The 22606-nt window shown below is 50.2% G+C and overlaps 1 protein-coding gene across 1 annotated transcript; it reads right to left on the reverse strand.

Moving 5' to 3' along the window:
- Positions 1-4934: 4934 nt before the first annotated feature.
- Positions 4935-21114, reverse strand: LOC306812305 (uncharacterized protein; the record flags this gene model as incomplete). Its single annotated transcript, XM_079326802.1, has 5 exons — positions 4935-6543; positions 18012-18122; positions 18553-18640; positions 20352-20499; positions 21042-21114. 5 exons carry the CDS (start codon positions 21112-21114, stop codon positions 6325-6327), a joined length of 639 nt encoding a protein of 212 aa, XP_079182928.1. The 3' UTR covers positions 4935-6324.
- Between the last annotated feature and the right edge of the window lie 1492 nt (positions 21115-22606).

Here is a 22606-nt window from a genome sequence, read left to right on the forward strand (position 1 = left end):
TTCTCTCTGGAGAACATCTCCCTCCTATTTCACTCAGAGGGAATGGTTGGACATCCTCTAATTCTCTCTGGAGAACATTTCCCTCCTATTTCACTTGGAAAGAGTGGTTGGATCTCCCCAAATCCTCTCAGGAGAAATCTCCCTCCTATTTCAGCCCCTTGGAGGGAATGGTTGGACATCCTCTAATTCTCTCTGGAGAACATCTCCCTCCTATTCCAGCCCCCTGAGTGTGTTGCCTCAGCTCAGGCAGAAAATCCTCTGTGTCCTGTGCAGGGAGCAGCTTCCATGGGCTCAGGGCAGCTCTGCAGAGATGTGGAGCTGGATCTCCTGATGCACAAACCCCCTCCCACACCAGCAGCACATCCTGCTGCACTTTGGATCCCTCTGCCTGGAGCACTCCCTCGGCTGCTGCTCCTCACACCTGATCTCCCCTGAGCTGGAACAAACCACATTTCCCACCAGCAGTGCTGACCTTTCCAGTCCTCCCAGGCTCCAGAACCTGCTGTGACACCCCTGTGGTGGCACACACGACTTTTGGTCACACTTTAGCAGGCACTAAAGGGAGACATGGATTAGAACCAGCCCCCAGCCAGGACAGAAATAATCCTGACCCCACAGCACTGCACCGAGGAAGAACCCTGCCTCTGACTTAATGAACCGTAAATTCCAGCTTAATGAGTTTTATGCTGAGGAGAATAATTAATGTAATTAGTGCTGATATGAAAATGATGGCACTCGAGCCTGGGTTAGCAGGGGGAGGGGAGGCTGAGGGTGGGAAGGAGCTTGGAGAAAGTTTCACTCCCTCTATGGTTCTGCCAGAGGAGCAGGGCTGGATGCATTCTTGGCAGCCTTGAAAACCTCACCTCCCATCTGCCATAAAGGGGAAGAAAATAGAGCATGACAGTAGAGTAAAAAAAAAAAAAAAAAAAAAAAAAAAAAGAGCAAGAAAAAAAGAGAAAAGAAAATTAAAAGAGCTCAGCCTGCCCTGTTTGCAGGGTGGGAAATCTTCAGTGCAGCCTTTCCTGTGCTGGCCTTGAGTTTGCAGCTCCCCCGCCCCACTCTGAACATCCTCACCCTCCATGGGGCCCATTTTTTTAGTTCCAGGAGGAAACATCTTTATAAAGGTAATTAGATGGTAAAACAACAGCTTTTCACCTTACACTGCATAAGTATCAATTTACTTATCCTATGTAAGTGTTTTGATAGGTTTGATATATTTAGTGCAGTCCAAGAGCTGTATTTTAGTTTTATACATATGAATAGATGCATAAATTTCTACACAACCATAAAACCACCCAGCAGGAAGTTTTCTGTTCTGACTGTGGCACTGATCAGACATTCAGCACTGGAGAAAGGGGCCACAAAACTCAGTGCTGACCCTGACAGCCAGGAGGAAATAAAAAAGCAGCTGGAGTGGATGTGGGCAGCTTTCACCTGTGCAAGGTGTTTCTGGTGCCACACTGGGTGTTTGTGGGATTTTTCAGCTCACATGGACCATGTTTAAATGGGCTCTGGCAGCAGTCTGTGGGCAAATGCTCTAAAAACTGCCATGCAGGAGGTAAATCCAGAATCTGGAAGAAAACACAGTCCTGGGGGAGATGCCAGGATCCAGAAATGCAGGATAAACCTGTTTTTGTGCAGACTGAGGAGAGCACTGCCAGCTCTGCTCCCACCACCCTGGGTGACATCCTGGCCCTGAGGAGAATTGTGTCTCTCAGTATTTCTGAGAAACAGCCTAGAGAAACACTGGAGTTCTCAGCAGAATTGTGTCAGCTCCTCCAATAAACCCTTCCCAGAAATGAGCAGCTTTGGCTGCTGCTGTTGCAGCTGCATCCAGACCCTCCACCCTCCCTCCATGAACCCCCTGCCCCAAATCTTGGCTGAATTATTCCAAAAAGTTTTATCCTGAGGCAGAGGCTCCATCCTTGTGCAGTGCAGCTTTGCTGTTGAGAAATATCCCTGGGGCTTTTTCATTCTCAGAGTTAGTGCTAAAAAATGCCATCAGTAAATGGTTTATTGATCAATTGTGACTGATAGGGAACCTCCTGAGGAATTTCTGAGTGTTCAGCTGGACTGGGCTCACACCCTGTGCCCCCTGAGTGCAGGTTCAGTGTTTCTCTGCCTCTGGAGCCAGGACTCAGTGTCTGCACAAGGAAATCAGGCCACTGGCATGAGAAGTGGGCTGGAGAGGAGGAGGAACCCCCCTTTTCTTTCCCTAAATAGCTGCTGGCCCCGAGGAGTGGCTGTTTGTGACTGATTCTGTCCCACCCACGTGCAGGGGGAGGCTGGCAGGAGGATTCCCAAACCAAGTGAAGTGAGGCTGGAATCTCCTGAGCTCTGAGTGCTCTGGGCAGAGCCAGGGCAGGGAAGGGCAGCAGCCACAGCCTGGAGGGCACTGCACTCTGCCCCTCTGCTTACCTTGGAGTCCTGTGTCCCCTGGGCTGCAGGCAGGGAGGGATGCAACGGGAAAATTGGGATAATCCAGTCCTGGGGAGCCTCTGGAACTCCTGAGAGAAGGCAGGAGTGAGCGTGGGTGCATTTTGGGGGTGCAGTGCAAGGGATGTGGGGAACAGCTCAGCAAGAAGGCAGCCCTGGGAGCAAGGCAGACATCAAACACCCCACACAGGTCCCACAGGCAGGACAGAAGTTGCTGTAACTCTTCAGCTCACTTTTATTTAAGTTCTGTGATCAGTCTTTACCATCTGCAAGAGCTCTGGTGTCAGTGCCACCAACACATGGAACAGAACCCGTGACATTTCACCCTGCCAACAGGAAGAACAGCTCCTTCTCAGAGGTCTTTTCAACCTAAATGACTCTCTACCCTACAATACCAGCTCCTCCCATGCACTGCCAGCCCTCTGGATCCCACTCCACCAGTTTCCAGTTGGGCTTGTTCAGCAATCCACACCCAGCAGTGCTGCTGGATGGCTCAGCCTCCAGAGCAGGGACCTCTGCAAGTCAATTGGCACCGTGTCAGCAGGAGAACACCTCCCCTTGGCCCTGATTTCTGCACCTGCAAGCTCCCCCCGGGCATGGCAGCCTTATCCTGGAGCAAAGAGAGCCCGTGGCAGGTGCAGGGAGGTTTGGGAAGAGCCATTGGGCAACCTCAGTGTGCCAGCAGGGAGAGGGAGCAAGGAGCAAGAGTCCTGAATCAGAACCATTCCCAAGCACAGATTTGTAAAACCAGAGCAGTGGACTCACTGTTTCTTACTCCAGGGTTTTTCTGCAGGGTTTCCCCCCTTTTCCTAGGGTGCAGAGGAATTTGGTGGTGTGTGGTGAGTCCCTCTTGCCATTTTTTTTTTGAGATCAGCCCAGCTCTTGAGGAGAGGCAGAGAGAACCAGGACATTCCTGGGCTAAACACTGGCATAAGTCAAACTACTGCTTGCAGCTGAGGCTTCTCCTGCCTTTTACCTTTTCCAGGAGGACTGAAATCCTTTTGCTTTGCTGCAAGCCCGGTAAAACCCTTTGTGGCAGACTTCTGTGGGCAGCTGAGATTCAAAGCTGCACGAGGCAAGCAGAGTTTTTCTGTAATGCTGCACTTTGTATCCCTGCCTTCCCCTTCCTCATCAAAGCATCTTCATCCCAGACATGGGCAGCACAGAAAAGCACCTGCAACGTGTTCTCTGCCTCCTCTGGCAAGCAATCATTTTGTCTGCCTTCTTTCCTCTTGTATCTGAAGACCTGAACATATTCCACTTCTCATTTAAATTCCTGGATCTGTCTGAAACCACATCAGGTGGAGGCTCCAAATCAAACCACAGAACAGGCAGCGCTCTGCTATTCCAGGCATGCAGGTAGGGAAGTTTGCAATGGATTTTTCTTGCTTTTTTTTCCTCATGGTCAGTGGTGCTGGGTTGATTCCAGGACATCAGAGACCTGTGGGGCTTCCAGCACCTCCTCACCTTTCCAAAGAGAGGGAGCAAAGGCAGATTTGGCAGATTCAGTGTGAGGTGAATGTGGTGGCTGTGCCTGCAGTTCAGAGCACACTCAATTTCCAGCTCCGTGGTAACCAGAAAGTACCCAAGGTGTGTTGGGGAGAAAACCAGAGAGAAAAATGCATTTTCTGAATTGAGACACAGAGCACTGGAGTCCTTTGGTTGAGGGAATGACCAGCTGAATCCTCTGGATGCTGGCAGAGGAAATGTGAATACAAATGGTTCCAGCAAGGTTTGCATCAGTCAGGACTGGCAGGATGGGGTTGAAAAGCTGTGTGGAGTGCTCTGAGGCTGTGTCCTGCTGGCACTGCCCTGATCCTTGGGGAGTGAGGGTGCTCCATGCACCAGCACGTGGCAGAGCTGCTGCTGCCCGTTCCAGCTTGGCCAAAAAATGCAGCAAAAATTCCCCTTCATCCACTCCTCAGCCAGCCAGACATCCCCAGGTCTCTCAGCTGTCATTTAGTGTGAGGAAAACCCCTCTCCAGGGGCAGCAATTCCCCCCACAAACCTTGTCCTGGTGGCAGCCACCATCCTGTCTCATGCACTGGGCAAGGGTGGGAAGAGCTGGGGGCTTTTTGTGCCATTCAGGGGGATGGTGCCAAACCCCACAGGGCTGTGTTGCCTGACTGAGCAGGGTATAAACTCCTCTCCCACATCCAGATGTGTTCTCCAGCCTGCAGGGAATCCACGAGGCAGAGCGAGCCAGATGTGGAGGGACAGGCAGGATGAGGCTGGGGGTGACAGGGCACAGAGAACAGGCAGAGCTGCTGGCATCCAGATGGACAGAAATGCCTCAGGGCAGGTGGCACGGCAGGAGCTGGGCTGGGACATCAGGGTGGTCACCCCTCCCCTGACAGGAGCTGTCACCTGCTGGGAGTTTCATTTCTCACCTGTACGAGCAGCACTGGCAGGTTTTGGGTACCTGGGCAGCAGGATAAAGGTGTGCTGCCCACCTCTCCTCCCACGTGCCCTCTGCTCAAGCATCCCCACTTTTTCCAGAGGGGTTTTAGTGTCTGCAAAATGCCAAATTCCCAAGCTGAGCCGAAGCAGAGGAAATGCCCTCTGGCCACAAATCTTTATCCCCTTGTTCAGAACCATCCCAGCTGTCCCCTCTTCCATGCCAGGGGTGAAACAGAAGGAAGTTATCCCTGAAACCAAGCTCTTAGGCAGGATGCTCACTCCTTGTCCTCCTCTTCCTCTTCTTTGCTTTTATATACATTGAAGTGTATATTGATTTTTTTTTTTTTCTCTAATACAAGTGAACACAAATGTGATGTGGAGATTAATTCCCTTCTCTAAAATACTTTGTGGTCACAGGAATGTACAGGTTTGGATTTACACACCCACACACATTCCAATATCAAAAAAAGGTGTAGTCCCAAAACTAAGATGCTTTTATAAAAGTTAAAAGGCCAGATTCCTCTATTGGCTTTTATCCTTCATTAAGAGCAAGGAGATTACCTGAAATCCTAATTTATTCTTCATATTCTGCCTGAGTTAATTTTAAAATTCCAATCAACAGATGTGAGGAAGAGAGGGGGAAAAGCTCGTGGGGGGCCACGTTAGGCCTTGGAAGGAAAATTAGAGAGAATGTTTTCCTTTATAATTATTTTCTCCTTTGGGTTTCAGGTTATCAGACCTGTTATTTAAAGGATGCTTTCTCCAAATGTGTTGACTCCAAAATATGTCCTCTTTAAAAGAGTCAATCCAAGAGATTGAGAGTGGGAGCAGGAAGGGAAAAGGACAGAAACAAACCGCCTAAACCAAGTCCTGATCTCTATTTTTGGGTTGGTTTTGAGCATCTTTCATTATAAGCATCTTATGATTTGGTTCAGCATTCTTGGTTGTTCAGCTCTGCACAAAAGGGGATTTGCTATCCCCACTTCCAAGGGGGAAAAGGAGCAGGGGTGGGGGGGGGAAAAAAACCACAAAAAACCAAAACCACAGCCTCAGATCTGAGCAGTGGCTGTGCTGTAAAACCTCACAGAAGCTGCAGCGAGGGCTGTGAATAATCCACACCCGGTGCAGGGAGTGCAGGAATTGACACAGGGGGAAAACCTACGGACACTGGACTGGGCTGGGCACATCCCATCCACCACAGGGCAGCTGTCAGACACATGCACACACAGAGCCAGGAGGAGAAAAGAAAGATGCAGGTGCTGGAGAGGAGGTGGGAGGAGGCAGAGTGTTCCCTTGGGCATTAGCAAAGCCAGGCAGACACTTGGAACGAATCATGGCAATTGCACCCGGATTTAAAAACCAATCAATAGAATGAGCAATGGCAGAGGGAAGGGAGGCTGGAAGGCCTTGGTTGTTGAGAGACAGGAGAGGTGAAAACCATGAGTTTCTTCCTTTTTTTTGGTTTTTTTTTTTTGCCGTGTTGACACTTTAGACATACTGTTCCTTAGGACAGATGTAAGGAGCCCGGGAGCCGGGAGGTGGGCAGCAGAAGGAGATGTCAGGATGGTGAGGATAAAGATCTTGTGGGAGGTCTGACAAAGGGGCATAGACATGAGGGATCTTCTCCAGATATCGATCTTCATGTGAGTAACAGCGGGTCAGGTAATCACTCGCATTCGATATCTCTGAGTGACACTTTCCAAAGTTCTGCAAGTAGAGACAAAAGTCAACGGGTGAAAACTCCGGGATTGGCGGCCAGAAAACACACACAGCCCTTCAGTTCCTGGCTGAGACACACACACAGCAAGCAGGATGGAATATTAACGAGTTCACCAAGCTCGCTGCTTCAGGAAAATGGAAACCCAGGTGATAAATCCTCACGCTGCAAAGGTTTTGTCTCACTCCCTGAAATACCCAGATTGTGGATGAATATGCATGGGCTGGGCACAGTTTGTGCCTTGTCTGTAAATACCTTTCTCTCTGGACAAAACCAGCAGCCAGCAGAGGAAGGGCAGTTTGTTTTCACGCTCTCTAACTCTTTCCACACCTCAGTTTTGGAAAAGCTGTGCTTGAAGGCATCATTAATCTAAGCCTGGCCTGTGCTCTTCCATTTAAAGGGCACCTGTGTCCTACCAGGGCTTGGGATGCAAAATAAGCTGATGTTTACTGGGACACAGGAGTTTTGTGAGTCAAATCAGCTACAGAAAGCACAAACCCACTTTCAAACTCCAGGCTGCTGTCGGTGCTGTGGTTTTCCCTCTGCTGGGGTTTGTGGGGATGCTTTGTTCTCCTGGGGTTGTGGGAGCATCTCTCACACAGCCCAGGGCTGCAGCTCCCCAGAGGGTGGCAGCAGATGGGAAGGATTCCTCCCTGCTCCCAGACCCTTTCCTGCTCTGGAAACCCTGCAGGATGACCCAAGCAGGATGGACATTTAGCCAGGATGTTTTTAAAACCAACCTGCGCTCAGGGGAGCTCACCAGGAGATAATTTCTTCTCCAGGAGGGAGCAAACAGAGCTGGGAAATGCTTTGATGCTTGTGGTTTGAAGTAAGCAACTTGTCCTTGAGTCCTTCCTTGTTCCCTTTGAAAACCCCAGGAACAGTCAGTTTAGTGGAAAGGACAAGGGTTTGACCCTCAGGAGAAAATGCCTGAAGGAACAGAACAATCCACTTGCCTCATCTGCTGCCAGCTCCTGGATGAATATTTCACCAGGATGCTTTAAAAAATATAAAATCCTATAGAAAACAAGGTGTCAACAATAATTTATTGATGGCTCAGACCGCTGGGAGAGGCACAAAGGCAATTTTGGGAAGAGCTTGGCTGAGCCCAGAGAGGGAAAGTTTGCCTGAGCCCCAGGAAAACAGCAGCAATGCTGAGGTCAACCTCATTTTCATTTCCCTTCCACTGGCAAAACTGTTTATCTTACAGATTAAACTTTTAAAAGTCAGTAGTGGAGTTGCTGTGCTGGGATGCTAAATTTGGGTGGGCCATTCCCCCAGTTTATTTTAGCTTTTTAGTTGGCAAGTGAAAATGTGGACAAGTGCAGCACTGGAGATCTTTAACCAGAGGAACTCAAGCCATGACAAAGCCTTACTAACTCAACCTTAAATAAATGTTTGCTGTTCTTCTGATGGCCCCAGCTGAAAAAAAAGAGGGGAAAAGGGGCTCACAGATAGAGAAAATGGGATTGCAAAGTCTTCTCCCTGTACAATCTACGCTGAAGAAATGTCACACTCAACAGAGCCCCTTTCCACACCTGCAATGGGGGAAAAACTGTATTTATAGAGATCATTAATTCCCTGAGTTAAGCTAACCTGAAAGGGAAGTTGTCTTAATTACAGAAATTTATTGAGACAAAGCAGGCAGGGGGTTTCCTTGTAATTTGTTATCAATTAAGTGGGAGGGGAAGTTTGTGTGATTTTTGGGGATTTGCTAGTGCTGCAAAGTTTCCTGGGAGAGATGCTCAGTTAACATCAGTGGAAGCTGAGCTGGGTGTGATCAGGTGGCAGCAAAAGGGGCTGTAAGACTCTTTTATGGGCTGCCTGTGGCAGTGTACAGGGTCAGGAAAGCATTTTTCTTCCTGCTTATCTCCCAGTGAATGTGGCCACGAGCCAGGTGACCATGAGGCACTGCCAAAGACACCAAGTGCAGTTTGTCAGCACTTCTGTTTGCACAGGTGAGTGCAAACAAATCCTTCTCTTCTTGCTGGGCCCTGTTTTGTGCTCACTCCTCAAAGGTGGGGTCAGGGCCAAAGGAAAAGAATTCCCTCTCTCCTTTCACCTTTCCTCAGCACCTGAACCAGGAGTTGCTTTGCTCCTGTTTTGTTCCCTGAACTCATTTAGAGAGTGGCAAAAGGGAGGAGAACAAAACCAGCCTGGTGTTTTTTAACATATTTAGCAGTTGGTGCCCTTTGACTTCCTTCCCCAGTCCCACTGTGACTTTTCCCCAATCTAATTTATCTTTAACGAAGTTTGAAATTAAATTAGGGATAATGAACTAATTAAATTGAACTGGCACATGATTCTACCACCTTCCCCCACCTGACTTCTCCCACTTGCCTTTGTCTCCAGCATGACTCCATGCAATTCTTCATTATCTGGGTTACATCCTCCCCTCTCAGTTTTCTTTCCAAGAGCTTGATTAAAGGGGATGTCAGCAATCTATCCATTTCAGACAGCCTGGCAGATTACCTTTAAACAGGCTTTATTTGATTGAATTAGGGAGCTTTCATTTCTGTCATGACTTTAACTCAACCCTTCTCCATCCCTCCACACCCAATTCCATCTTTTCTTCTATTTGCAGAACATCTCTTTGGGTAGCAGGAGGTGTGAGGTAGCTGAGCATGTCCTGTACTTTTAATCATCTTGGAATAATGAGTTCTTACTGGTCTGAAAGGGAAAAACTCCTTCTCAGTGGTTCTCTGCTATGGTTTTTGGGAAATCTGAAGATTTTACAGGTGAAAGTTGGGAGGATAATGCATTGCTCTGCTTGGCCAAGCTGAGGACAAACATGTTTTTGCACTTGTGGAATGTGTTTACTTGTGTTTTCCTGGCTGGGAAAAGCCTCTGCTGCTCAAAACTCCTGAAATTTTGGGTTGCTACTACCCAACCCTGCTCATCTGTCAGTTTTGAATTTTGGGCTGCAGCACAGGTGATGGCCAGGAAGAAGCAGCAGCTCTGTTGAGTGACAACATCACAAAGCTACTGTCACACTGGGGACCAGCAGTGCAGAGGGGGTGGGGGACAGAAAAAACAATGGGAACCAAAAAAAAAGAAATATTTCCTCCTGGTGTTGGGAGCCCCACATCCTCTAGTGGGTCTCAATTCCCTACTCAAGGTATTCCAGCTGTTTTTCCAATTCCAAGTATGGCCATGATTTTAGGTATCCCTGGGCAGGTTCCTGCTCTGCTTGGTGCTTTATCTGTGAGGGAGTTCTTGGATAATCCCTGAGCAAAGAACAAGCACTGATGTGTCAGGGATGAGCAGGAGCCACAGTCCTGAGCTTGGGCTTCTGTGAGGACAAAAAAGTGGGACAGAGGGATTCACCCCTGGGTTCAGGAAATAAAAAGATTGAGCTGAAATTCCCAAAATACAGAGCAAGGACCTATGGTGAGGGATGCATTCAGACACATGCAAGTATCAATTATGCAGAAAACTTGCTCAGAACGTTGCATTCCTTCTCACAGCATGCTTTGCTCTTCCCCTGCTGCCTCTGGTACCTACCTGCTCCGTGTTCCTACAGCACCTCACACCATCAATCATCCCAAATATTTCCCTCCTTGCTGTTTCTCTCCCAAATTCTCCTCTCCACCCTTTTGGACTCAAGGCAGGGCTGATATCCACATTTAAAAATGGGAAACTAATAAGGAGCAACTTTGCTTTATTTATCCTGCAATTTGGAAATGGGAATCTGAACCCTGGGCACTGATCTTGATCCAGGTCTGATGGTTTCCAGCTATTCTTGCTGCAACAGGGGCAAGAAATTCCCAAGCAAAACCAAGAACTGGAGTGTGGGGGGGGGGGGGTGAAGGGGGAGGAAATAATTCAAAAAGTATAAAAAAAATTAAATTGCCCTGATCTGTGGTGTGTCTTAGCAGGGAGATTACACCTTCAAAGCACCATATGACTGGCTTTATTTTTACTTCAGAGAGACTGGGAGGATTTCCAAATTTGGATTTGGAGGATTACTGTCCTTTTGCTGACAATAAAATTCCCCACCCTGGGGAGGATGAGGAGAGACCTCCCAAGATGGATTAGGGAGCTCTTGCCTTGTTTGGAACAGTGGGAGCAGCCCAAGAATCTGTTGGGAATGAGAGGTGAAGACACAAGGGAGAGTGGCTGGTTTCAACCACCCCTTCCTCAGGGCTGGAATTCTCACCCCAGAGAGGATGCAGGAGGCTGGGAGTGCCTGGGAGTCCAGAGACAAACAAGGAAATGGAGAAAAGGAAAAAAAAGAAAACAAAACCAAACCCATCCAAAACTTACTGTCCACTCTCGCTCGTTACGTCTACGAAGACCTTGATCCTCATTCTGGAGCAGGAGTGGGTGAGACACCACAAGAGAGAGAGGTTATGGGTGTGCTCCAGCCCTGCAGACTCACCCAGCAGGGCTTTAGCTACAGCAGGGCAACTACAGGGCTCTTCCAGCACGGGAAAACCAGGGAGAACAGGGATGGGGGCAAACGGAGCACACCTTGCACCCAGGTGTGTGTGTGAGCTCCTCACTCAGGGACACACTGAGCAGCACTGGCCAGTGATTTATAAAAGTGCCATTTCCTCCTGCTTATCCTCCTTCCCTTCCTGCCCCATGATCCAATGTCCTTTATCCTCTCCAAGCCATCCCTTTCCATCCCCAAGCTACCCCTGCTCTGATCTACCTGGGGTGGCCAGGAGGGATTGAAGGACCTGCAAAGCACCTCTCCATTTGCTGTCTGCCTTTTCTCCTCTCCCTTCCCTTCCTTTGAACCAGCAGGACCTTCCTGCTGCTGGGAATAAAGGGGAAGGAGCAAGGCAGAACCTGGAGTCACCACAACCTCAGAATACACAGGAATGAGGGAGAGCTGGAGCCAAGGAGAGGGACACCAGTGGCATTTCCTTGGCCAAAAACTCTTGGAATAATCCAGCAAAGGTGGGAAAGGAGAAATCTCTCCCTTTCAGGGAGCTGGTGGCTTTAACAACAGAGAAAAAGCTGTGATTATGGAAGAGCTGAAATCACCCCAGTTTTAGTTGTTTTCCACTAAAAAAATCATCATTCAGGGGGTTACTGGAGATGGCCCAGAACAACCAACTGAGTCCAAATCACTCCTTGCCACAGGACCTGAGCTAGAAAGGGTTTGGTGACACTTGAAAACATCAGGAGAGCAGGGCTCAGTCTGTGCCTAGTTTTGAGAAGGAGAACACCAAGGAAAATAATCTCTCCCTCTCTCATCCAAACTTGCCACTTGCACCGACCTCATGCCACGCCAGCCCTGTCACTGTCACATGCACAGTCCCTCTCTGCCTGTCCCTTATCCACAGAGCCTTTCAGCTGCAGGAACCTTTAGGTGTTCCCATGTTCTCTCACATCCTCTCCCACCTTGTTCTTTCACACATGCACATATGCTCCATCCTCTCTAGAGTTACTTCCACATGCACACAAACCCTTCTTTTCTTTTAATTTTCCTTTCAATCATTCCCTTTCCCTTTCCCTCCCCATCTTGCCCTGGCCTGGAAAAGCCCTTTAGCATCACTCGTGATTCCCTGAACCAGAGCAGGAACTTCAAACCCACCTGGAGCAGGGGTTTGGACCCCTGCTGTGCCACGAAGCCCCTCTCCCACATGCCTGGCTGCAGGAAGCAAAGGGAAACACGGCGAGAAGAGCATGCAGAGAGGCAAGGCAAAAGCATTCTGGGCAGCACCCCCAAAAAGCAGGGCAGCAGAGAGACAGAGAGAGAGAGAGAGAGAGAGAGCAGCAGGGAGGGACAGACAGGGAGGAGGGATGCGGGGAGGGGCGAGCAGTGACTTTGAGGGGTGCAGTGAGGGAGGCAGAGTGCCATGAGTACCTGGAGGCCAGAATCTGAGGGGAAAGGGCCTAGAGTGACATGCTCTAGCCTAAGTTGGGCTGGATGGTTGCATACTCGACTAGGTCTCCGCCAGCAGGGATGGAGCTCCGAGGGCTGGGTGACGCGGCCAGAGCCGACGTGTCCAGCTCTGCATACTGGACATCACAGTCCTTGTTGCCAGGGTTCTGGAGAGAAGAGAGCAGCAAGGCGGTGGGGGGGACACGAGGGGGGAGTGGGGAGTGAGGACAGAGGGTCCGTGCAGATGGTGAGGGGTGAGACAGGACGCGGGGAGTGAAGGGGAAGAAAGAAGAGGAGGGTGAGGAGGGAGGGGAGGAGGAAGAAAAAACAGTTAAAAAGAGGGAGGTAGGGAGGTAATGAATAATCAGTCAGGTAAAATCTCAAATAAAGCCAAAGTCCCCAAGGCGCTGCTCCCCCAAATGCAGACTGAGTGAGCAGCACTGCCCCTTTCACTGGGGCTGCTCCCAGCAGCATCTCACTGCTCTGATCCTGCACTGAGCCCCTCTGGGATCAGCATTTTCCTCAGCTGGGCCTGCACAGTGAATTCAGACCTTATCACACACCTGAGCTGTCTGTTTTAACCCACTGAGCCCCTCTGGGATCAGCATTTTCCTCAGCTGGGGCTGCACAGTGAATTCAGACCTTATCACACACCTGAGCTGTCTGTTTTAACCCAAGAGTTTGGGAGTCATTGCAAACTCAGGTTTGGGGAACATGAGTGAAAATCATTGGTTTGAAATTTGGATTTGGGGAAGGAGATACCCGGAGGGAATGGCTTTAAAGCCAAAACTCCAAAGGTGTGGCCACAGGGGAATGACAGTGCTTGGGCATCACTGTTGTTCTGCCCAGTGGAGACTGTGGAGTTCTGAAGTGCCTCATTTAACTCAAGGCTTGGCTGCACAGCTTGGCACTGCAGATTAACTTTTGTCATTGTAACACGGTCTAAGAGATGCTCAAAGCACCCTCCTTTGGCATGGAAATATTTATGGGTATTCCTTCACTAAGCTGGCTTATCAGCAAGGACTGCATGAATGGAATATCATCCAATTTGTCTGATCACTCCTACCCAGACATCTTTCATGCAGATAACAATGGGAGAAGCCTGGAAGGCAGGATGGCCCCAGAGCTTGTGGCTCAGTGGGGAATGTGGATCACCAGGAGGAGCCTTGGTGCCAGCACCGTGTGAGGGGGATCCTGGCTTCTTGCCCCATGCAGTTTCTTTAATCCTCACTTTTGGGGCTGGTTTCAGTGCCAGCATTAGCCAGGCAGCTGAACCTCTCTGAGAGGAATTGTCTCTTCCAAACAAAACAGCTTCCCCTCTCTCTCTCCCCTTTCCAGAATGGCTGCAATGATGCAAGAATTTGAAAGTGTTTGAAAGTGTTCCTCTCCTCTCTGTTTGGAATTGTCCTCAGCCACCTACCAGCTGTGGCTGAACCGTTTTTAGGAGTTTATAGCCCTGGAACGAGCTGGTTGAGTGCCTGTTGCTGGAAGGGGCTGTTCACTCAGTGATTATCTCTGCCTGTGCCAGGGCTTGGCTCCCTGATGCTGCCCAGCCACAGGGATGGGGGGAATGATGGGGAACGGGGCTGCAGAAGCATTTCAGGGCTCAGCAAAGCTGGGGGCTGGAGGAGCAGAGGGCTGCAGTCACCTCTGTCCTGCCCTTGGTGGCCAGATGGCAGTGGCGAGTTGTTGGCACGAAAGCTGCACATCCTGTGGAGTCTCTGCTTCGTGTCTGGACCCAGAGCTTGGACATTTTAGGAAAATTAGCAATGCCAACTCCAGCCTCAGACCTAAATCTAGGCCTTGCAGAGCTCTTTCCCCCTGAATTTTTGTCTCTTCCCTACTCCTGGAAGAAGCCAGAGTACGTTTTACCTCCTCATTCCTACCCTGTCTACTTCACCTCACTCCTCTCCTGCTTCCTTCCCACAGGAGGTGCTTTCTCCATGGATTTCCTTTGCTTTCTCCCACTCCTGGGCTCGCTCCTGCTCCTTGCTGCCTGTTTGGAGCAGAATTTATTACAATATCAATAATGTGCCTTGTATACAAGGCCCAGCACTGCCTCACGCAAGCGCTGGGTGTAAATCATCACCATCGGCACCCCGGTAATTGCCCTGCAAACCCAGAGAAATTATTTTGCTGTCTGCAGCAATGAAACTTCCCCTTCTACCTGTGCAAATGGGCCCTGCTGACAGGGGCACTAATCACAGCTCTGCTCCTACACTCTCTGGTGCCTCCACCTCTCTCTGGCTCCTCACACATGCATGCAGCACCCACCTGACACAAAAGCACTGCCAGAGCACGCCTGCCTCCACCCACTCACCTGAAACACCCTCTGCCTGCTTTGATATCCTCGCTGTTACCCCAAAAGTGAGCACTGCAGGCAGCCCCCACACCCAACCCTGCAGCCTCAAGTGTCCACATCACTCTGCTTGGGCATTTCGGGGCTCTCAGCTCGGTGTTGGCTTTCCCACAGCCTGCAACACCTATAAATACATATTCATCCATCCTCCTGCAGGTATCCTGGCCCTGCAGACGTGCCCCAGCCTCTCCCCTTGTCCTGGTCCCCTGCCAGCACACGTCCACACACACGTCCCTGCACACCCTCCTCCTCCACCTGCCTCTTTTATTTTCTCCTGGCACCTCTCCCTTTCTCCCCTCCCTCACTCTTTGCCATGTCTAATCACTCCCTGACTCCCATTCTAGTGCTGTGAAATTGTCAACCCCAGGCAGTGGCTTTCATGCTGCCTTGTGATAAATCTGGTTTATCCCAAATTACGAGGTTTTGCACAATTCATTTAAAGCCAAATGCACCCACCCCATTTTCCTGCAGAATCCGCTCCCCTTCCACTCTCATCGTCTTCACTCCCCTCCCGAGCCAAATCTGCAAGTGAAGTACAGGCAGAACAAGAATATCCTGCCTTTCTGCTGTGCCTTTTCCTCTCAAGGATCCCAAAGCCACAGATACCCCGGAGCAGCTGCCTACATCTGCATTTTGAGCACGGTGGGAGCAGGGCTGTACCAAAATCAGGCACCAGGGATGTGCTTCCCTCCTCATCCTCCAGCTGACCCAGCCCTCAGGTGAAGGATTGGGCAGCCCTTGCTCCATCCCACTGCTGTTCCCTGGGGGTTCCCACTCCTCAGATGAAAAGGAGACATCTACAGTGCTCTAAGGGTGAAAAAAAGTGATGCAAGCCACTTTTTTTTTTCCCTACAGGGAGGAAGGCAAAGCTTGTTCCTTTGCAAAGTGTGGCCAGACAACACAACCCACCCCTGGCCTGGCTGTGGCAGCACGTCCTGCCTGTGCCATCTGGGAAGAATCCAGCAAAATCAGCACTGCTTGGCAGCCAAGGATGCCCTTGTCTCCCTCACCAGTCCCAAACTGGAGCAGCCAGCTGCCTGCCCAAAGGATGCAGTGATTTAGCAAGGGATGGGAGCAGGCTGGGGCAGAGAGCCAGGGCACAGCACAGGTACGTGCTGGGTGAGCCTGACGCTTCTCCCAGGTGTTGGGAAGGATGAATCAGGAAAAACTGATAAATATGATTGCCTAGCAAAAGATTTTGAGAATATGGAAACCAGAAGCGAGATTGAAATGAAGCCAGCTTTGAGATACCAAACCTTAGTCAGTAAATAACTAGAAGACAATAGGATGGCTGGCCAAAAGTAATCCCCTCTTGACAGAACAATGGTCCAAAGGTCAGAGAAGACCCTGCTGGCTTGGCAGAAGGGGTTCAAAGTGTAGTTTTTAGGGTTTAAATTATAACACATGATGGTAATGTAATTATTCTTATAGGTTGTATGTAAATGCTATAGGATTTGTATCTTGTATTGGATTGGTTAGTGGAAATTAAAATATTCAACACAGAAGAGGATTTATTATATTGTAAATGGGAAAATCACACTCTTACTTTGCTCTCTTACTTCCCTCTCTTACCTCTTAGAACTCTTACTGCCTCTCACTCTCTGCCCTGCTCCAGCTGTGGCTGGCAGCTCCTGGCAGGGCCCTTTTTACCCACACCCCGTGCAATAAACCACAAGTTTCAAGACCTGGCTTATAGAGATCTCTCCATCTGTCACGACCATCCTGACCACCAACCATCACATTGTACAGTCTCCTACACCCAGGGCTGCCAGGAAAGCTGGCACAGCTGTGCCAGACCCATGCCAAGAGCTGTGGCAGCAGCTGGAGCCCCCCAGACTCCACATCCTTGCTGCAGAGCCAGTTCTTGGTGGGCCAGGTGAGCACAGAGCTCCACATCCCATCAGCTCCTGGAGGAACCCACGGGCGAGGAGCAGCCGGTGCCAGGGGTGGGACATGGAAATGCATCTTCTCTGGCCAGGACTGAGAGCAGCAAACTCTGTTCCCATGGTTACAGAGCAGCAACCCATCAGGCCCCATCTCACATCGCTAACTCTGCCACTTAATTAACTGACTGCTCGTTATTTCCCAAAATGAGCTCCTCCATCCTCCCGCTCAGCTTTCAGATGCTTTTCAAGCAGCGGTCTCGCTCCAACATCCTGTGTTTCATTTAAAACTCAGCAAGGGTTGCAAAGAGCTGGGGACCAGCCCCAGGAGTGAGGGAGGGCTCCAAGGGGGAGTTTTCCTTTAGGGATGAAGTAAATAGGATCACATCCATCCAGCTCAGCACAGAACTGTGGCTTTTGATTTCCAGCGCCCTTGGCGTCTGCCTGGCTTCAGACTTGTGCCAGCCAAAGGTCACTGGGCCCTGTCCTTCCATTATCTGCACAGGAGCACACATGGCAGGGTCACACTGGGATGAACTGGGTTATAATTAGTGGTGCTCATAAGAAATTACTCCAGTCTGGGCTGATATTTATCCACCTTTCTCCAGCCAGGGAGTTCACTCTGCTGAGCACTGGGCTGGGTGTGCAGTGCTCTGAACTGCTGGTGAGAAACCTGAAGGATTTCCTTTGGGAAATTTTGTCTCCTATGGATAAAAAGCCAGAGCGTCCCCATGCTGTGGGGTGAGGGAGGGAAAGGATGCTGTCCACAGCTGGTTTTCTGTTTTCTCATCAAAAATCCACTCTAATCTTACCTGTTTTCTGTTCCCTGCACCTTCACATCTAACATTTCCTCACTCCTTGCAAACCAGCCTTTCCCATGTGACTGCCAGCATCTCTCCTGACCCTTAATCTCTCCCTGCTGCTGCTGCCTCACATTAACATCTCCCCATCTGAGGCTGAACAAATCCACACACCAGAGGAAAAAAAAAAAAAAGAAAAAAGAAAAAAAAGAAAAAGAAAAAAAAAGAGAAGGGCTTAAAGAACTTGTTGTTGTCAAGTGAGAGTCAAACGCTGGCATGCTCTGCCCTGCAGATAATTGCTTTGTGAGGCTCTCACTGCTGCTTCCCTCAGCTGCAAACTAACAGGGGCTCCTTGCAGGCAGTGAGGAGTGGCCAGGGTGGGGCAGGATGGAGAATTTGGGCTGGGCAGAGCATTCTACAGCTGTGGGACCTATGGGCAGCTGAATTAGGGTGAGCTGAGTCAGAGTGTGGATGGGATAATCCACATGGGCTGTGGATGGTGGGGATCCTGCTTGGTTAGCTCCTGTGTGGCAGGTGAGGCTGGGCTGAGGTGCCACTGTCACCCTGTGCTCCTTACCAGTTTGTCACTGTAGGGAGAGGGCTCAGGGGCTGCCATGTCATAGTAGGGAGTCTGCAGAGGGAACTTCTGGATCTCCTCCTCGTGTTTCATGTTGTCCAAGTGAACAACCTGGAGTAGAGGGGAGAGAAGGATGAGAAGAGCAAGGGTTGTCCTCTGGGACAGCAAACTCTGCTTTAGGTGACACCACAGCCAAAACCAGCTCCTTCCTTTCAATATCCACCAAAGGGACAGAGCAGAATCCAAATTACAGCTTTTGATTAGTGCCAGACTCTGGGAGTTCTGGGGGGACAAGGCACAGAGTCATAGAACAGTTGGGGTTGGAAGGGACCTTAAAGATAATTTAGGTTGAATTTCCCACAAGACCAAGTTGCTCAGAGTCCTATCCAACCTGGCCTTGAAAAATCCTTTCTTTCTGCTCCTTAAACTCAATGCCAGGAACTTCTTTGCTCTTGCAACCCCCATTTCCCAAATCCAGGCACTGTGGACACTGTTTGGAATCAGTTTTCCATGCCAGAGGCAGGAATTTGCAGGTTCTTACCTGGATGTCTTCTGGAGTCAGGTGGCTTTTCATGTCCTGTTTCCTCTTTGGTGGAGGGGCAGGTTTATGGGATGGAGGGAGGTCAATCCTGCAGGGAAAGAAGAGGCTGCTGAGTGGAAAGCAGGAGAGAATGTTCTGCTGCTTTGATGTGCCCGAGGATTTGATTGTGTTTGTCACCAGCCTGCCAATACAATCACATAGATTATCCTCAGGAACTCCCCGGTGCCCTTTGTCTCACCCCAATTAGAATTGTTAATGGAAATAAACTCCCTCCCAGCATTCTGCCCTTATCCTCGTGTCAGACTGCAGATCCTGAGGGATACCTGCTTGGGAATGGCTGCAAATCCTCCCTTGGGAGGAGCTTGGTGCCATGGCAGGTAATGCCAGCCCCAGTTTGGATGGAGAAATCTGAGTCCTCCTCATGGACCTGCTCTGCCAGCCTGGGACATTTATCCCTGACCCTCACCAAGGATCAGCTTTTACCCCAGAGCACAGGGACTGGCAGCCACGATAATCCCAGCCTAGAGCCTGTCTCTGCACATTCTGTTCACATGCACAGATGTGTCTAATCCTTTTACAAAACTTATTAAAACTCTGATCCACTAATTAGCTGGCTGCCCCCTCCCTTCTCTCCATGCAGATCTATGGAGATGGGCGCCTTCCCTTGGATTCCAGCGTGGGACTGGAATGTGCTGGTGGCAGGGAGGGCAGAGCAGGTCCCTGGGGCTCTGTAAAACATTGACTCCATGGCTCTGCAGAAAAGAAATGCTATTACCTTCGGGATCAGCCTCCACAATAGAGGCAGCACCTCTGCAGAGCCGGGCAGGGTTGTGTTTCTATTCTCAGCTGAAGTGGCTCTTCCCTGAGCCTGGTGGAGGGCCATTGTGGGAAGTGGATTGTCAGAATGCATCTCGATCACAGACCTGCTGCTGTTGATGCAATTTCACCTTGTGGTGCTGGTTTGTTTTTTTTTTGTTTGTCTGCCTTTCTGCCTCTCCCGCTGCTTCCCCCGCTATCCTCCAGTGCCCTCACTCAAATGGGATTAAATGGAGCACAAAATGTGCCCAAGGTGTAACAACAATGAGCTGGGGGTGGGTGAATATTACAGCAACCTCTTGGTGCTGGGCTTTTCGTGCCTCCTCTGCGAGGTGGGAAGGGAGGGAGGGGGTGAAGAGCTGTTCACGATAGAGCTGTTCAGCACAGCCCAGGGTAAATGCTCCTGAAGAGGCTCCTGCTGCACAAAGTGATCTCCACACCATTCCATTCCCTGCCTGGGATCTCTGCAAGCCCTGCCCAAGAGGAGCTCCTGTCCCTGCTGTTGACAGAATTTATGTCACCCATAGGTCCAAACTTGCAATGCTGGTGGGTGTGAGCCCTTTCCAGGCTCTTTGGGATGCACTCAGAGGTGCTCAGGGTCTGTCAGAAACCCCTCTCTGATGGCAGGATGTGATTCAGTCTCACTCAGAGGCCTAAAGCCATTGAGAAAGGAGGAATAGGATCCTCTTCAACCCACGGAGGAGGACAGTGGCACTGAGCCCCACAGCAAACCCAGCATCCCTGAGCTCCATCTTCCACTCCATCCTTGTTCTAAGAGCTCAGAAACAGGAGAGAGCAGGATGCGAATCCCCAGGGAAAGGGGAGTGCACAGGGGAATGAGACTGAAACAGCAGGAAAACATTTTGCTGCCAAATTCCCCCATTGTGCAGGTGTAGGAAGGGCCAGAGGGGCTGTCCCCCATGTCCCCCATGTCCCCCATGCCCCAGCAGCTGCCCCTGGGTGGGCAGGGTTTTGGCACTCACAGGTCGTGGTCGGTGTGGGAGCGGCTCTTCTGCTGCCGCCGGTAGACGACGATGACGGCGACAACCACGCCGATGATGAAGACGGCGGCGACGACCCCTCCCACGATCCCAATGATCCCCCCCGGGGCACTCTGAGGTAGTGGCTTGTCTGCAACACACAGAGAGGCACAGGGGAGAGGGTTAGGATGGCAAAAATGCAGCTGGGGAGGCGCTGGTACCACCAGGAGGAAAAGGTGAGGGTGAATTCCAAAATTTTCCCGAGTGTCTCTGTCCATGGAGGGAGCCCCACCCTATTGAAATGCAGCACTCAGAGCTCAGGAGGAACAGAAATTGTGTCTCCAATTGTGTCTCCAAGAGTTAAACACTTCCTCACTCCTCTCTGCAATTTCATCTCCAGATGTTTATTCCTGGATCCGCTTTTCTGCCTTTGTTGAGGCCTCAAAAGAAGAAGGGTTTAGGGAATAAAGGTGCTTCCAAGCATTCATGTGGACCTGCTGCTTGATACTGTTGAAGTATTTTGAAAGCCTTCTGCTGGGCTTTGTCACTGAATTCCTGGTGCTGCTGGAATGTTCTTACAGTGAGCTAGGCAGCAATGCTCAGTTGATGGAGGTGGAGCAGATTTGTGCCCCCCAAATCATCCCAAAAAAAGGAGTCCTGAGTGCAGGATTTAGGAGACAGACCCAGTCTTGCATTTCATCCCCTGCTCTGTGACCTGGGCCAGCTCCTTGGTGACAAACACGGGCCTCAGCCAAAGGAAACCCATCCCGATGGGAAAGTGCTTTGAAACCTGCGATAAAAGGATTTAATTTGCTCTACCTTCCAACCTAATTAAACTTGAAAACTAGCTAATTGGTACTTTGTACTTACAACTCTGGCAGTGATGAAAGGAGGAGATAATTGGGATGGAGGAAGAAGGAGGAGGAGGAGGAGGAAGAAAAGATATTCAGGGGAGGGGAGCAAGACAGGGATGGGGGAACAAGGGGCTTTGGAGAATTTGTCTGTCACATCCAATTTTTGTACTTTTCTTAATAGTGCAGTACTTTCCTGGCTACTGGCTGCTCTTAAACACCAGATTGGGCTAATGGATCTCATTCTGCAACAATTCTGGCTTTGGGTACCAGTATCTCCCCTAAACTACCCATCCCCAAGGCCTCACAATTAGGCCCAGTTTCCATGTGCAAAGTAATAAAACGAAATGTATGTGGCTATAAAACATCTGCACACATCCCCAAACCACACAGGATGACAAATCCAGGACTTTTCAGGGTGAAAAACCTGCTTTTTACTCCCACTTCCCCTCCATGGATGCAGCACTTGCTTATCTGCAGCCCCACGTGCCAGGTGCAGTCACAAACGAGCTGTGCTGGATCATTTCCAGGAGAGAAATCCCAGCTCTCCCCTCCCAGCCAGCCTTCCCCAGCTCTCAGATTTGCTGCTGTCATCCAGGAGTGAACTGAGGTGTGCAAACATCTCCCTGGGAGCCCCTCCCCTGCTCTGGCACATCCCAAATTGCACAGAGCACTGGAGCTGCCAGCCCCACGCTGAGGAATTCACCTTGGGAATTGCTCTGACACCGATGGCCCATTCCCTTTCTCACAAAATCCTGCTTTTCTCCTGCCAAACTCTGACACCTTGGAGCATCCACTGGTCACATCCCACCCTCCCCCTGCCTTTCCCTGCTCCCTAATGAAGAGTTCCAAGCCCTTCTGCTGGAGTCATCAGAATTCGTGGTGGCAGCCACTTTTCTTCCTCTTGCCTCCTCCATAAGCCACAGCACCTGGTAAATAATATTTGTGCTTCCAGACAGCTCTCTCACAGCTGACACCTCTGCCATCCAAACCCCCCAGCTCAGCACTGGGGATTGTGGCTGTAAAGAATGTCCCAGTCACTTTGGCTGGGGCATTTCTGTGATGAATTGGCCCCTGATGGCTCTGGGGATGGCAGGGAGGGAGCAGAGAACGAGCAGAGAACATCAGCCTCCTGCTGCTGCTGTAAATCAGGTGTGTGGTGGGGGCAGAGGGTGCAAGGAGAAAGAGGGAAAGGAAATAAATAAATAAAATGGATCTCCAGGAGCTCAGGTGAGGCTGGGTAAAAGCAGGAAGGGGCTGAGAAAATTTAGAGAGGGAGAGGTGAATATGGGGCAGTGAGTAAGGGAGGTGGGGACTGACAGAATGGATCAGCATAGGGAGAATTGCAAATATTTGGGGTGTTTATGAGAGTCCTTCCTCCTTCCCAGGCTCTGTGTATGAACATCC

This window comes from Erithacus rubecula (genome assembly GCF_903797595.1).
Source record: "Erithacus rubecula genome assembly, chromosome: 25".
Taxonomy (NCBI): domain Eukaryota; kingdom Metazoa; phylum Chordata; class Aves; order Passeriformes; family Muscicapidae; genus Erithacus; species Erithacus rubecula.